At 43.7% G+C, this 14,671-nt stretch overlaps 1 protein-coding gene across 3 annotated transcripts in view; it reads left to right on the top strand.

Moving 5' to 3' along the window:
• FAT3 (FAT atypical cadherin 3) overlaps positions 1–14,671 on the top strand; it is a 522,893-nt gene that overhangs the window by 476,593 nt on the left and 31,629 nt on the right. For all 3 annotated transcript variants that reach the window (XM_066587016.1, XM_066587025.1, XM_066587006.1), the window contains 2 exons: positions 9,681–9,815; positions 10,649–10,806. In XM_066587016.1, coding sequence (XP_066443113.1) covers positions 9,681–9,815; positions 10,649–10,806 — 293 coding nt within the window. The remainder of the gene's footprint in view (positions 1–9,680; positions 9,816–10,648; positions 10,807–14,671) is intronic.

The following is a 14,671-nucleotide window of genomic DNA, read 5'->3' as shown; positions in this document are numbered from 1 at the left end:
CCACGCTCCGTGGCGGTTTTAGGTGCGGTCGTTATCGCACTTTGTGGTTGTATTATCACGGGCATTAAAAAAAGAGTACGGTCCAAAATGGAGGGTGCAGGGCGAATTTTGATTTTTACAATAGGGCCCCTTTCCTTGGAAGGAGGAAATATCCATTAAGGGGCATAAAATATCAACAGCAAGAAGCCAAACTACTTACAGTGGATATAAAAAGTCTACACCCCTGTTCAAAAAAATCCAACAAAGTTGGTCAGATTTATTTCCACCTTCCATGTGACCCTTTATCTATACAATCCAATAGAAAGACAAGCTGAAAGCTTTTAGCGTGGAAACCCCCCCCAAAAACCTAAAATAATGTGGTTCCATAAATATGTACATGCTGGAATGAATACTTTGTTGATGGACCCTTTGACTTTATGGCGGCATTCAGTCTTTTTGGATAAGTGTCTATCAGCATGGTACATCTTGACTTGGCAACCTTCGCCCACTTGCCAAAGCATTACAAATCCGTCAGGTTTCAGGGCAATCTCGTGTGTAGCGCCTTCTTCAGGTCACTCACAGATCTTCAGTAGGATTCAGGTTCGGGCTCTGGCTGGGCCATTCCAAAACTTCGATTTTCTGGTGAAGCCATTCTCTTTGTGATTTGGAGGTCTGCTTTAGGCCATTGTTGTGCTGAAAGGTGAAATTCATTTTCAGCTTTATAGCCGCGGCCTGAAGGTTTTTTGCCAAAATAGACTGTTATTTGGAACTCTTCATGACTCACTCCGCCTTGACTAAAGCCCCAGTTCCAGCAGAAGAAAAATAGCCCCAAAGCATCCACCACCTTCGCTGCTCGTCTGGTGGTCTTCTGGTGATGCGCGGTGTTGGCTTTGCACCAAACATACCTTCTGAAATTATGGCCAAAAGTCCACCTTCGGTCTCATCCGACATAACACATTCCCATACAGACTTTTGGCAGACTTGATGGAGGTTTTAGCAAAACATAGCCGGGCTTGGTTGTTCGTCTTTGTTGGAAAAGGCTTCATCTTGCCCCCCAACACCTCAGCCTGGATATATGAAGAATACGGGAGATGGTTGTCACATACACTACTCAACCAGTACCTGCCAGAAACTCCTGCAGCTCCTTTAGTGTTGTAGTTGGCCTCTTCGCAGCCTACAACACCAATGTTCTTCTGGTCTTTTCAGCAATTTTTGGGGGACGCCCAGTTCTTGGTAATGTCACTGTTGTGCCAAATCTAATCCACATTTTGCTGACGTCTTCACTGTGCCCCATGCTATATGTAACGCCTTGGAGATGTTTCGGCCCCCTTCTCCTGACTGACACCTTCCAACAATCAGACCCCTTTGATCTGCTGTAAGATCTTTATGGACCAACTCAGAAAATATCAGGATAATCCTCCAAGAAGAGCCGAACTTTATATGGGGGGAGTCAGAATTCCTATTAACAATTGCAGCGGAGTGCCGACTACTGTGTATCAGGAGTCCAACCACATCCCCAAATATAAGAGGGTGTGAACACTTATGCAACCGCATTATTTTAGCTTTATTATTTTTATTTCTCTTCCTTGAAAGATTTCAGATTGTTTTCCAATGGAATTGTAGAGATAACGGGTCGCACTGGAATTAAATCAGAAGTGATTTCATCTTTGTCCAATTTTTTAACATGACAAAAACATGGCATTTTAACAGGCACGTGTAGACTTTTTATATCTACTGCATGCCTTATAGTTACAACTTAAAAGGGTCATCCGATTGTAAACTATTGATTGCCTATCCTCAAGAGACATAATCAATAGTAGATCAAAGGGGATTCATCAATCGGAACCCCCACTGATCAGCTGTTCACCAGGGAGGTGAGTTCATGCACCAAGTTGATTTCTACAGGAAGCAACAGCTCTGTTCCTACTGCAGTGGTCAGGCCTGGTATTGCAGGACAAGTTCCCATTCATTTCAGTGGGAATTTGGCCTGCAATAATCAAGCCTAGCCACTGCAAGGGGAAAGGAGCTGTCTGCTTTCTGCAGAAATCAGCTTGGTGCACGAATGCACTGACCCAGAGAACAGTTCATTGGCAGGGGTCCCTAGAAATAGACCCCCATAAATGTACTTTTGATGATCCTCCAGTAGTTTATAACTGGACAACCCCTTTAAAGTAAACATACTAGAATAGGATTGAATGCCACCTTGTCATGATGGGCATGTAGGTTTGACTAGTAGAAGATTGGTAGACCTTGGAGGAGGAAGGAGGAAGCAGGAAGTTTTTGTGTATACGTGTATCAATGTGTTTGACTGGGTGACTGAATACATTCTTTCATGGTCTCCAATATGACTACCAAGGGTTACAACTTTTGGCCGCTATCTCAAAATAGTATGATACTGTATATTTTGTAAGAAAACCTAAAGCTTTCACATGTTTATGAATATTCCTAATTTTTTTTCCATGTAGCCGTTACATTTTGTTGGTTTCACTCTGTAGGTAGAGCCCTACCACTTATTTTAGCTATTATAGATAACTACATGTGCATTGCCATCTGCTATGGTCATATGGGCTGTCATACTCTATGGTTACAAGGGCATTGTCATACGCTAGGGTCACATGACATGTAGCACATCCATAAACAGTATATGATAAATTAAAAACATTTAGTAGAGGACACAACATGCAGCCATTAGGTATTCTGTTGGTGTGCCAGGCTTCATTGCCCACCTGGGAAAGGACACAATCTTACATCTGTCATGCATTAAAGTTTCAGGGTACATCTGGCGCCGAGTGCCCAGATTTAATCTCTTGATGTAGGCATGGACCAGTGTAGTTTATCACGCAGCATAGTGACAAATGAACACACTAGAAGCTTCCAAAGCTGAATTTCTTATAAATAACTAATACTGAATCCAGTTATTGCACTACAGTGCCGGGAGTGCAAATAAGGTCATCACTTTAATTTTCTAGTCTTTCTTAGAAGTATAACAGCTGATCATGTGTCTCCCCTCCCCAGCGATCAGCTGTCACCTGTGAGGAAAACTGGCATCGAGTGTTCAGTTTTCCTGCAGTGCCTCCGCAGGATAAATGAAGCATTACACAGTTTCCAATCATATCAACGGGATGCCTGTGTAATGTGGGACAGGGCAGGTCCTCCAGAATGAAGGATGCTCTTGTGAACACTTTTCACTTTGACCAAGAGGTGAGGATCCTGACAGGGTATATGAGAAAGGGTTTTCTAAACTGATCATACCTTTCAACAGTGCCACTGGTGGGACTGTCCTGCAAATTAGTCCTTTAAAAGGGAGTGGATTATACATATTTACATATAAGAGGTGCTTGTATGCAGTTTGGGGAAGTTCTACACAGAGTGGGAGTGGGCTTAAAATGTTGCATGATTAGAATTTGAAATTTTCAAAGTCCTAATGAGTAACCTATAGAATCAGACGTGTCACTTAAAGATCTATTCCCAGAATTGCCTTTTATCACCTACTGGTATCCACAGGATAGGTGATAAAAGTGTGATCAGTGGAAGTCTCATGACTGGGACGCCCATCAGTTTCAGGAATAGGGGGTCCCGTGGCCCCCTCTCCTCCTCTCTGCACTGCCTACAGTGAGGAAAAGCTTGAATGGAGCTGTGGCTGAGCATGAGTGCTGTCACTATATTCATTTCAATGGGACTGCTGGAGATAGGTGAGTACAAGCACTCAGCTATCTCCACTTGTCTCATAGTGTTGAATATAATTCTAGGGGATATGTTTGTTGTTGACTGTTTTATAGTACATTACATTTTCTGCTGTGTCAGTGATTTGTAAACTACTATGACTTTAAAGAGGGGAGGGAATGAGAAGCAGCTCTTTCTGAGCAGGAAGAAGGGACTAGAAGTAGTCTATGCGGCTATGCTGCAGTGTGGGGAGCTGTGGATACTCCGTTGAGTCTGTGCAGCTATGCTGCAGTATGGGGAGCTTGGGATACTCCTTTGAGTCTGTGCAGCTATGCTGCAGTGTGGGAAGCTGAAGATACTCCACTAAGTCTGTGCAGCTATGCTGCAGTGTGGGGAGCTATGGATACTCCCCTGAGTCTGTGCAGCTATGCTGCAGTGTGGGGAGCTGAGGATACACCCCCGAGTCTGCGCACCTATGCTGTGGAATGAAGAGCAAGGTATACTCCCTGCTGTGAGAGAAACTGTAATGCACAGGATTAGCTCTACAGACATGAGCTCCTCATTGGGGCAGATGAAGGATAAAGGCTTGGCTGAATACAAGTATTGGAGAGACTTTTGCCTCCTCATTCGCCTCCTCCCTTCTATTCGATAATGTTGATGTGACACAGAGTTGCCAGAAACTACATTATTGATGACCAGGTAAGAACTTTTGAGAAACCCATTGCATGGGGAAAATAGGGCGTAGATTGAGGGCGCCCACCCACTGGCGTTTTTTTACCTGCGTTTTGTGTTTTGCGTTTTTCCTGCACAGGCATAGAGATAACATGTGTTCCTGTCCACTGGCGTTTTTTTTGCGTTGCGTTGCGTTTTTAACATAGGAACTGTCAGTTGCATATGTGTCCTTATTTTTCTCCTAATGCACCCATGAATGTCAATGGAAATTAACGGAAAAGCCGCGAAAACGCCGCGAAAAACGCGTTTTTTTCCCGCGGAAAACGCAAACGCCAGTGGGTGGGCGCCCTCAAACCCAGGTTAGCAGTAAGGATATATGGGTACTGGACTCTTAATGCAATACTCCAGTCAGCATCCCTCTGCAGAGCCTGATAACAGAGAACAATAGATAGCACTGACATATATAGTAAATAGAACTAATATGATACTGCCCCTTTGAGCAGGTTGGCGGCATTACAGTGGCATTGATTGTGAGGTCTTAGTATAAGCACAGAGGTGGCAAATTGCTGAAATTCATGATGCGACATGTTATAAAACATCACAATTAGTTTGTTTTAGTCGTATCTCAATGTGTTTTGAAATGCAAAACTCTCCGGCATTAATAGTTATCAGATGCGTCGTGGAATGAATGAGCCGCTATATGAATAAACATATGCTGACATTTGCAGAATATCTTCTGGGAGTACAATGCTGCGGTATACAGCGACACACGCGGAAAATACACCATGCGGCGGTATTAGAGAGATTAGTGGATTCTCCCTCATCTTTTTATATGTCTCGTTCTTTGCCTTTCATTGACCCTCCTGGTCTCGCCTGTTAGGACTAGCTACATATAGAGTGGCTATCACTCAGCTCAGGAATGGACAGTCTTCTGGAGCGCCCGGGTACACATAAATGTGAGCATAGGGGATTAAAGGAAGTACAGGACTCTACCAACCTGAGAACACCCATAATGGTGCCAACCACAGGGCCAATATGGTGTCATAGCTGCAGGAAACCCATTATAGTCCCAGCCATAGGACTCCCATAACAGTACTAACCACAGGAACAGCATGGCATTATAGCCACAGGAAAACCATTAAAAACCCAGATATAGTACCCCCATAATAGTACCAACCACAGGACCAACGTGTGGTTATAGCCATAGGAAAGTCATTAGAGATCCAACCATAGAACCCCTATGACAGTGCCAATCACAGGGCCAACATGGCATTATAGCCACATGAGATGCATAATAGAACCAGTGATTGGACCTCTATAATAGTATTTACCACAAGAACAACATGTCCTTATAGTCACAGAAAATTCATTATAGACCCAAACATATGACCCCCATAACAATACCAACCAGAGAACACCCCTACTGCAAAAGCCACAGGACCCCAATAACAGTACCAGCCACATGACCAACATGTCTCAGCCACCGGAAATCCTTTATAGACCCAGCTAAGGGACCGCCCATAACAGTCACAACCACTCCAAAACAATGAAACAGGATGTCTTTAATGAAGAAGACATGGGACCTCCATAAAATTACCTTTCACAGGACCTCCATAAGAGGGATGACCACATAAGTGTCAATCACAAGACTACTATAATTTGACATCCACAGAAGCCCATATCAGTGTTAGCCATAGAACCTCCATAGCCGTTTCAATCATAGGACCGCTTTAGCAATAAAGTCACATTAACAAAGCCAATAAGATTTCAAGTCATAGGACCATCATAAATATGCCAGCCACAGGACCCCCATAACAGTGTCAGGCATGGGACCCTGTCAGAAACAGAACCATTATAATATTATCATCCACAGGACCGCTATAGCATGAGTCACGGGGGCCTCATCATGGAACCAGCGATAGGGCTCCCATAGCATTTCCAGTCACAGGACCCTCATAACAGTACCAACTACAGGACCAAGTGGCAGCCAAGAGAGCCTCATAGCAGAGCCAGTTATCGGACCCCCATAGCATTGCCAAGTCCCGTGACCCTGATCTCTGTAATGACCCAAAAGCAGAGTCAACCACCAAACGTCCATAACCATACCAGCCACATGGCCACTATAGTGTGACAGTCACAAGGCCCTCTTCGCAGAGCCGTCCATAGGAGCCCCCATAGCTTTGCCAGTCATAGGACCCTCATAATAGTTCCAACCACATGACTGCCATAACAGATCTAGAACTAGTGAATATACCGTAGCCACAACCCCCTTACATGACTGCCAACCTCCCCATAATAAGTGACCATCACCCCCCCACCCCCAACCCCCGTTCGACTGACTACCCTGCTTAGAAACACAATGGCTGGTAATGCGCAACAGATGGGAAGGCTCAATGGAGTATGTTGGCACTATACAAATAAAGATAATCCTACAATATGGTATATTAATAGTGCAAATGACATAGTGGAGTCGTACAGCTGAATTTGGGTTTAACTTCTCATAGTCCAAAATGTATGATATTCCCGTAGACTGCGTATAATCTGACGTTTTCCGGTCACATCATTCATTTACTGTTATGGCAGACGAGACGGTAACATAAAATCTTGGCTTGTCACTCTCTTTAGACTTCGTCTGAGTTAGTAATTGAACTGTGTCATTTCTGAAAACAGTAATTTACCCATTTCTGAAAGAAAATATATGTTTGTCTGAGTAATAACGAGGCCGGTCAGGAGACGTACGCCGAGCGTTTCCATGTCAGTGCAACGCGGGCCTTCCATCAAATGCCGTAATTGATTGCATAGGGAGTTAAACAGGTCTTTTAGATGGCACTTAGCGTATTTAAGGGAATGATCTGCTATATGTTTTTCTTTTTACGCGCTTCAGTTACATTTATATAGTTTACCTTTGTGGTACTGGAAGATTAACTTGTCACCATGGCACAACGTACTGCAGGCAACGCTCCTCAGGATGAAGAAGTACCTGTGAGATTTTAAGGCACAATAGTCATAGCCTGCATCTGTAGATGCCAAAAATCCCAAATAATTGTCAGAGAGGCCTCACTCTACTACATTGTAATACAGGGTTACTACAAATGGTCTTTCCGATTTGAACCCCTCATAAATCACATTTAATGACACTCAGATATATACATTTGATGGAACTAGAAGCTCAAAAAGTTTTGTTGCACAACATCAAAAATGTTTTCCACATCAGAGGCGTCAATGCGACCTCTTTTGTCACTCCACACATGGAGCCTGGAGCCAAGTTTCTTCCATACACGGATCATGACTAATGGATGCAATGACTTCTGGGAGGCCGCAGATCATGGTGGGTGGTAAGGGGGGCATGTAGACTCTAACACTCCCCCGAAGGAAACATCACAAGGCATAAGGTCCGGGGAACGTGGAGGCCAAGGGAGACGTTCACTATCGTTACCACCTGCACGGCCGATCCATCTGTTTGGTAGTTGCCGCTCATTTCTGATTTCATTGTGAAGAGTGGGGGTGTGGGGGCGCTGTCCAGTTGGAAGATGAAACCTGGAATTTCCTATCCAGCTACGGCACATCTGTAGAGTCCAGGTACGAAATCCCCGGGATTGTTCCTTATATTTTCCTACATTCACCTTGGGGGGGCCGCCCATACGCTCCATGTAGACAGGTGGGCTTTCTCTCCCCCAGATTCTAACATTACGTTTGTTGCCGAAAAGGTGAAAGGCGGCTTCATTACTAAAGACTCCATAAAGTCATCGCTTTCCATTAGAGCTTGCATACTCTTGCCGAAAGAACATCACTGCTAGCGGTAAAGTTTAGGCTAACATGACATGACTGTGACATGACTATGGACTGCCAAAAGTCCTCTGCCAGGACGCATGTGGCCCACAGGCCGTATGTTGTGCAGGCCTGTTCTACAGCATCCAATGGGGTTATATAGGGTACTAGCTGATATACCCGGCTTCGCCCGAGTTAATTTGGTACTGGTGTTTATCTGGTGTTCACACGGAAATCTTATGAAGTCGTGGTTACTTTAGAGATACCGAAAAACATATGTTCACCATTTTGCGTAGTTCTCTGTGTTACCCAGGAAACACCACGGGAGGTAACCATGCGACGTTTCCTTTATATAAAATGACATCAGGAAGTGAGAGAATTAGATTCCGTACGTAAAATGTGGACGCTAATTCTTTTGCGCTTAGAATTGAACAATCGAGGTGGGACCCATTAGCTTTTCCTATTTATGACATAATCAATGCTCGTGCCAAATTTCACGTTTCTATGACACCGGAAAGTGAGAAAATTACATTCCATACGTAAAATTTTGACGCTAATTCTTTGGCGCATAGAATTGAATAATCGAGTTGGGACCCATTAGCTTTTACTATTTATGACATAATCAATGCTCTTGCCAAATTTTACGTTTCTATGACACTGGAAAGTGAGAAAAATACATTCCGTACGTAAAATTTTGACGCTAATTCTTTTGCGCATAGAATTAAATAATCGAGTTAGGACCCATTAGCTTTTCCTATTTATGACATAATCAATGCCCGTGCCAAATTTTAAGTTTCTATGTGAGAAAATTACATTCCGTACGTAAAATTTGGACGCTAATTCTTTTGCGCATAGAATTAAATAACGGAGTTGGGACCCATTAGCTTTTCCTATTTATGACATAATCAATGCTCGTGCCAAATTTCACGTTTCTATGACACTGGAAAGTGAGAAAAATACATTCCGTACGTAAAATTTGGACGCTAATTCTTTTGCGCTTAGAATTGAATAATCGAGTTGGGACCCATTAGCTTTTCCTATTTATGACATAATCAATGCTCCTGCCAAATTTCACGTTTCTAAGACATCGGGAAGTTGGAGAACTTTTGGCGAGTCAGTGAGTCAGTCAGTCAGTCAGTCAGTCAGTGAGTCAGTGAGTCAGTCAGTGAGGGCTTTCAGCTTTATATATATAGATAGTCAACTTAGAGAGATGCAGCAAGTGGATTTCTGCTGCTCACATGCTACTCTTCAACTTTGCAATTGGGTTTTACTCTCTATCTCTTACAGGGACTGCAACACAAAATTGAAATTCATGTTCCAGGGGCCCGAGCACCATACCGTTGTGTAGCGCATCTATGCTTTCTGATTCAAGTGCGCTATTCTTATTTCAATATAGGACACCAGTATGGATATATAGGGCTGGATCCGTATTTTTGACTGCTTTGTATAAGGAAAACCAATAACTGAGTCTAAATCCATATCCATAGGAAGATAAAGCTCTGCATTGTAAATCATGTCTTACTACTTCAATATTGCCCCCATCTTTATAGTACAAACAGGTAGTTCTCTTTCTTCTCAGACTCTTCTGTATGTTGCAGGTGGACTCTGCCCCGGATCTGCAGATCCATGTTTAAACAAGCCGTGTCCCGAGGATATGCAATGCGTGGGGTATGAAGTCAGCCGGAGACCATTTATCTGCCAGTGCCCACCAGGCAAACTGGGAGAGTGCTCAGGTAAAATCCATTATTCAGCGAGTATTATCAGGGCTGCCAGAAGCTTTTAAAATTCATTTCTATAGAAAACGGCTGCAGATATTCTTTATCCTAAAACCCAAAGGTAATAAATAAAGCAAGAGGAAGATAAACGGCTCGGCCGGGGTGGGGCGGAAGGTGAAGCACATTAAGATGCTGGAAGTCGAATTGGACTAAAGTCAATTTTTGAAGAGTAATCACAATGAGCCGTGTCAATCTTGTCTAACGAGGACTGTGACCTCAAGAACCACCACAAGAGAAGACCCGGGGGTTCATAATATAGAGGACGGGTTAAAATTCAGGACCCATCTACCTCTCTGAAAGATGAGACAACCCCTGCCTAAATGCCCTATATAGGTGGTCATACATATTAGCTGTACATCGGCCGTCTGAACATGGCAATTTTGGCGGGTCAGGCCAACCATCTAATGTAAATGGGGGCTTCCAACTTTCTTGCCGATGGCGGATGTCCAGGGAGAACCCTATCAACAAAATAAGGGATCAATGTTTGATTGGTGGGGTCTGACTGCTGGGTCTCAACGGAACTATGTCCTCTCCATATAAAAGGAGGGCTGGTCAAGCATAGACACTACCATTCCGTTCATCTCTAGGGACTACCGGTGACCGCATAGCATTGTACTCCGCTTCTCTTCTGCAGACCGGTAGAGATGAATGCAGTGGCGGTGCGCATGCTGGACCACCACGAAGCAGCCTAGTTGGGCCTTGAGTCTTTTTTTTGGCCTATGTTATCACATCTATGTAGTACGGTATATTATCACCATGGCATGAATACAATGTCTTTGTCATCATTTTAGGACATACCTCACTCAGTTTTGCTGGAAACAGTTACATTAAGTACCGAGTCTCGGAGAACAGCAAACGGGATGAATTCAGATTGGGCCTTCGAATGCGGACTCTGCAGAACAACGCCATCATCATGTACACAAGGTCCAATCCCTGCATGATCCTGAAAGTAAGTCGGCTATACTATCAGCTATACATCTGATGCAATTAAGGGGGAAAAGATGCTGGAGAGCAGCGGCGGCGCAAGAAGGGCGCTAAACCCCAATCGGCTGGTCAATAATCGGTGCCACTCTACAGTAATCAATGCCGTATCTCTTCTTGCGGGGACTCATGGAATAGTTCATTAGTTTGATGCCTCCATATTGAGTAAATGTACCGTATAGCCCCGATTCTCATCATCTCAGCTTCATTTTTGCACTCAGTGTGTCGCCCATAACCCAAAATCATACGCGCCATTCATCAGCATAAACGGTTATTGGCTGAGGTTTAAATAGAGCATTGCCATATTACAATGTAATTAGACACGTATTGAGAACGGCCCAGGCGGGGGGCTCGGAGATTCCACGCTTTATTATATGATTCTCCATCGCCCTCCTCCCAACATCGTCCTCTCTGGTAATTACTATGTCTAACCTCTGCAGCGAACCAGCTCAGGGACCCCTTACGTAGAAATAGGATGATTATGAGATTTCTTACGCCTCAATAAGGATCAGAGGTGATGAAACTTTTAGTTTTAACATCTTGGTAAGTCAGATTTTTTAGTAGATTTAAAGGGGTTGTTCAGGGTTAGAAAAGCATGATGCTTTCTTCCAAACACAGCGCCACTGTTGTGTATAGGTCGTGTCTGGTATTGCAGCTCAGCTCCCATTCACCTCAGTGAAGCTGAGATACAATACCACACGCAACCTTATAGACAAGGGTGGTGCCGTATTTGGGGAAAAGCAGCCATGTTTTTCTTCTAACCCTGGATAATCCCTTTAACCCCTTAAGGACACAGTCTATTTTGGTCATAAGAACGCTTTTTAGGGGGGTTTTCATCTCTACTTTTCCAGCCATGATGTAAAGTTATGTCCTGTGGTGGGAAGGGTTTACAAGAAGAGTAGGCACTGTACATTCTGTATTCATATGCATTATTGGCGTATATGGCCGTCATGGCCAGTCTTCTCAGGATATGGATATGGCTTCTCAGGATATTGGCGTATATGGCCGTCATGGTCAGTCTTCTCACTCTCTCTATTAACCAGAGTGAAGAGCCACAGCAATAGAAACTCCTTTCTGGAGGACTCAGTGTGACTATGTATTATGAAGTTACCCATTCGTTTGAATAGGCACCATGTAATACCACACGTCACCTGTAGTGGCCGCAGCAGAAAAAGTATGCCGCTGCCCACAATTTGCCATGGTGAAAACAGCTGATTGCTGGAAGATTTTTCTCCGAGACCCATCAGCTAATCTTCTTTTAGAGAATGGGTTTGTCCATCTTGTACAACCCCTTAAAGGCACATTGTGCTTATAGGGGACAGGTACTCCTATCCCTGAATGGAAACTCAGTAGTTTTAAAGGGGGTTTATGGATCCAAGATAGTTTATCAATATCCAAAGGATAGGTCATCATTATCAGATCAGTGGGGCGGGCAGCTTGAGACCCCGACCTGTTAGCTGTTTGAAGAGGCTGCAGTGCTCAAATGGGCACCATGGCCCTCTCTCAAGCCTGTGATGTCGCATTCATTGGTCACATGACCTAGAAGCATCTCATTCACATTCAGGTGAATGGGATTGACCTAATATACCAGGAACAGCTGCCACGAAAATGTACGGCACTGTGCTTGGTATGCAGTGAAGCGGCCGTGGTGCTTCTTCTGTTCAGCTAAGGTCCAGAGCTGCGGACCTCTACCGATTTTGTGGATAGGTCATCAATATCTTATTTCCTGAAAACCCAACAAGTGTCCATTCAGAGATGGGTGCTGCAGTACCTGTCCCCTAGAGCGATATACCTTTAAGGGGTTGTACTATGTGGACAACCACTCCTCTAAATGATGATCAACTGATTGCCATGGGTCTGGGAGCAGAACCCCTCAGTGATCAGTTGGGAAGTTATGGGCAACTACAGATTTTTCCTGCAGTGGCCATTACAGGAGAAATGTGGTATTACATGGTGTCTATCACTATACACAGTCTTCCCGGTGAGCCTATGCATATACACCGCAGCCAATCAGAACAAGCAGAGCTGCAGTGTAAAACATAGGGGATTGGTAGTTGATAGCAAATGGATTTCCGACTTCCTCAACCTTCTAAGAGATAATGCGCTGTAAGCTGTAGTCACTGATCACACAGTAGCTGCTCTCTGATGTGGCAGCAGGTAGGTGTTCTATAAAGGGACAGACTTGGACATCATTTTTTAAAACCCGCCTCGACTTCTAAGATGCATTTTAATTAAGTTTACAAAACCAAATGAGTGTAATTTCTTCTCATGCATAATATAGCAGGAAAGGTAAAAAGCCAACCGGTGCCGCCGCTCTCTGGAGGCTGCAGAACCGCCGTATCCTTCGTTCTGCATGCAGGCTCTTTGAAGACTTCCTAAAAAGCTTTTGTATGTAAATGCTAGTTTGCTACAGAATGGCGCGGCGGCATCGGGGTGGGTTAGGTCATTACAAGCAATTAAAGCTTGAAACTGTATTTTCCTGTGTTTAACTTTCTTTGCACCAGAGTCCCAGAGTCAGATGAAATCTGTGGGGGGTGGGGGGGGTGGGGTGGGGGGGCACTTAAAGGGAAAGGAAGTAGACGTAAGCAAATCTCACTGTAGTTACAGGGACAATGTATTTTCTGCCTAATGCCGTCTGCTTAAGGTCTGAGGTGCTTTGGGCCCTAAAGCACCAGGCAATTTTTAGGGATTTTACCCATGTGGTGGTTTTACTGCCCTATTTCCCCCCCTCATCCACAAAAGTCTTTTTTTTTCTTCCCATGGTAAATAGGGCTATTTTATATATTTTTTTTTTCATTGCCTTTTTTCCATTTTCTTGTTATATTAAACTACATTTTTTCTACTTATTTTTGTATCTATTTTTGTACATGACATCATATAAGATGGGGGGGCATTCAAATTGTCTTTATTTATAACAGTTCTCCACTGTAGCTGTTACATCCATGGGAGTCACATCCATAGGACCCCCCCAGTTACATCCCCCTATAGTGACAGTAGTCACTGGCTGAGCTGATCTGGGCCTGTTAGGACCCTGCAGCTCTGTTGTGGCAGAGGGCACCTGGTGGTCACGTGATCGTTAAATACCACTTTTGCCTTCTTCTCCGGGTCCTTGGCTCTGACTAACAGCCAAGGACCCAAACTGCTCCTGCTACATTGCAGGAACAGGAGCTTTAATCCTGCACTGTATTTGCGTTAACCAGAAAAATTAATCTGACCTTAAAGGGACTACGTCATCAATATTTTTTTCATCAACTAAAACCAGATAAAGAAACCTTTTCCATTTTTCTAATCTGTTTTTATTTTCTGATTATAGAATTCTTTATTCTGTTGTCTTCACATGACTATGGTCATTTTGCCTATTCGACATTTAACCCTTTCCCTTCCAATTTGTATCCTGGTTTTCCTAGGGGGGCTTACTCTTTTTCTGCTCTTTTTATACAACGGCGCTATATGCTGGCTAAAGCCAGTACTGCATGAGGTGACACGTTGGATAGGCTCTGACAGCAGAGAGGCTGGCAATATACAGTAAGAGAACCCTGACGGACGTCTTCCAACATTGGAGCTGTACAGCCTTAAATCATAATGTCTTCACAGGTCAGACAGTGGATTGGAAAGGGTTAAAGGGAACTTGCCACAAATTACATATCAAAACATACGAAGCAAGATCAGGAAACTTTTCCTGTACTTCCTTTTTACGTAAATGTACTCATTTTAAAAATAAGCTACAATTTTTTTTAAAATGTTTATTTTTAGCTTATTACCCCTAATCTAACATAAAAAAAAGCCTACAGGCTTTTTTTTGCACCACACTTTGACCCCTTTGCACGACCTTT

The sequence above is a fragment of the Eleutherodactylus coqui genome, chromosome 1 (assembly GCF_035609145.1).
Source record: "Eleutherodactylus coqui strain aEleCoq1 chromosome 1, aEleCoq1.hap1, whole genome shotgun sequence".
Classification (NCBI taxonomy): domain Eukaryota; kingdom Metazoa; phylum Chordata; class Amphibia; order Anura; family Eleutherodactylidae; genus Eleutherodactylus; species Eleutherodactylus coqui.
The sequence above is the reverse complement of the archived record's forward strand: the minus strand, read 5'-3'. Positions and strand labels throughout refer to the sequence as shown.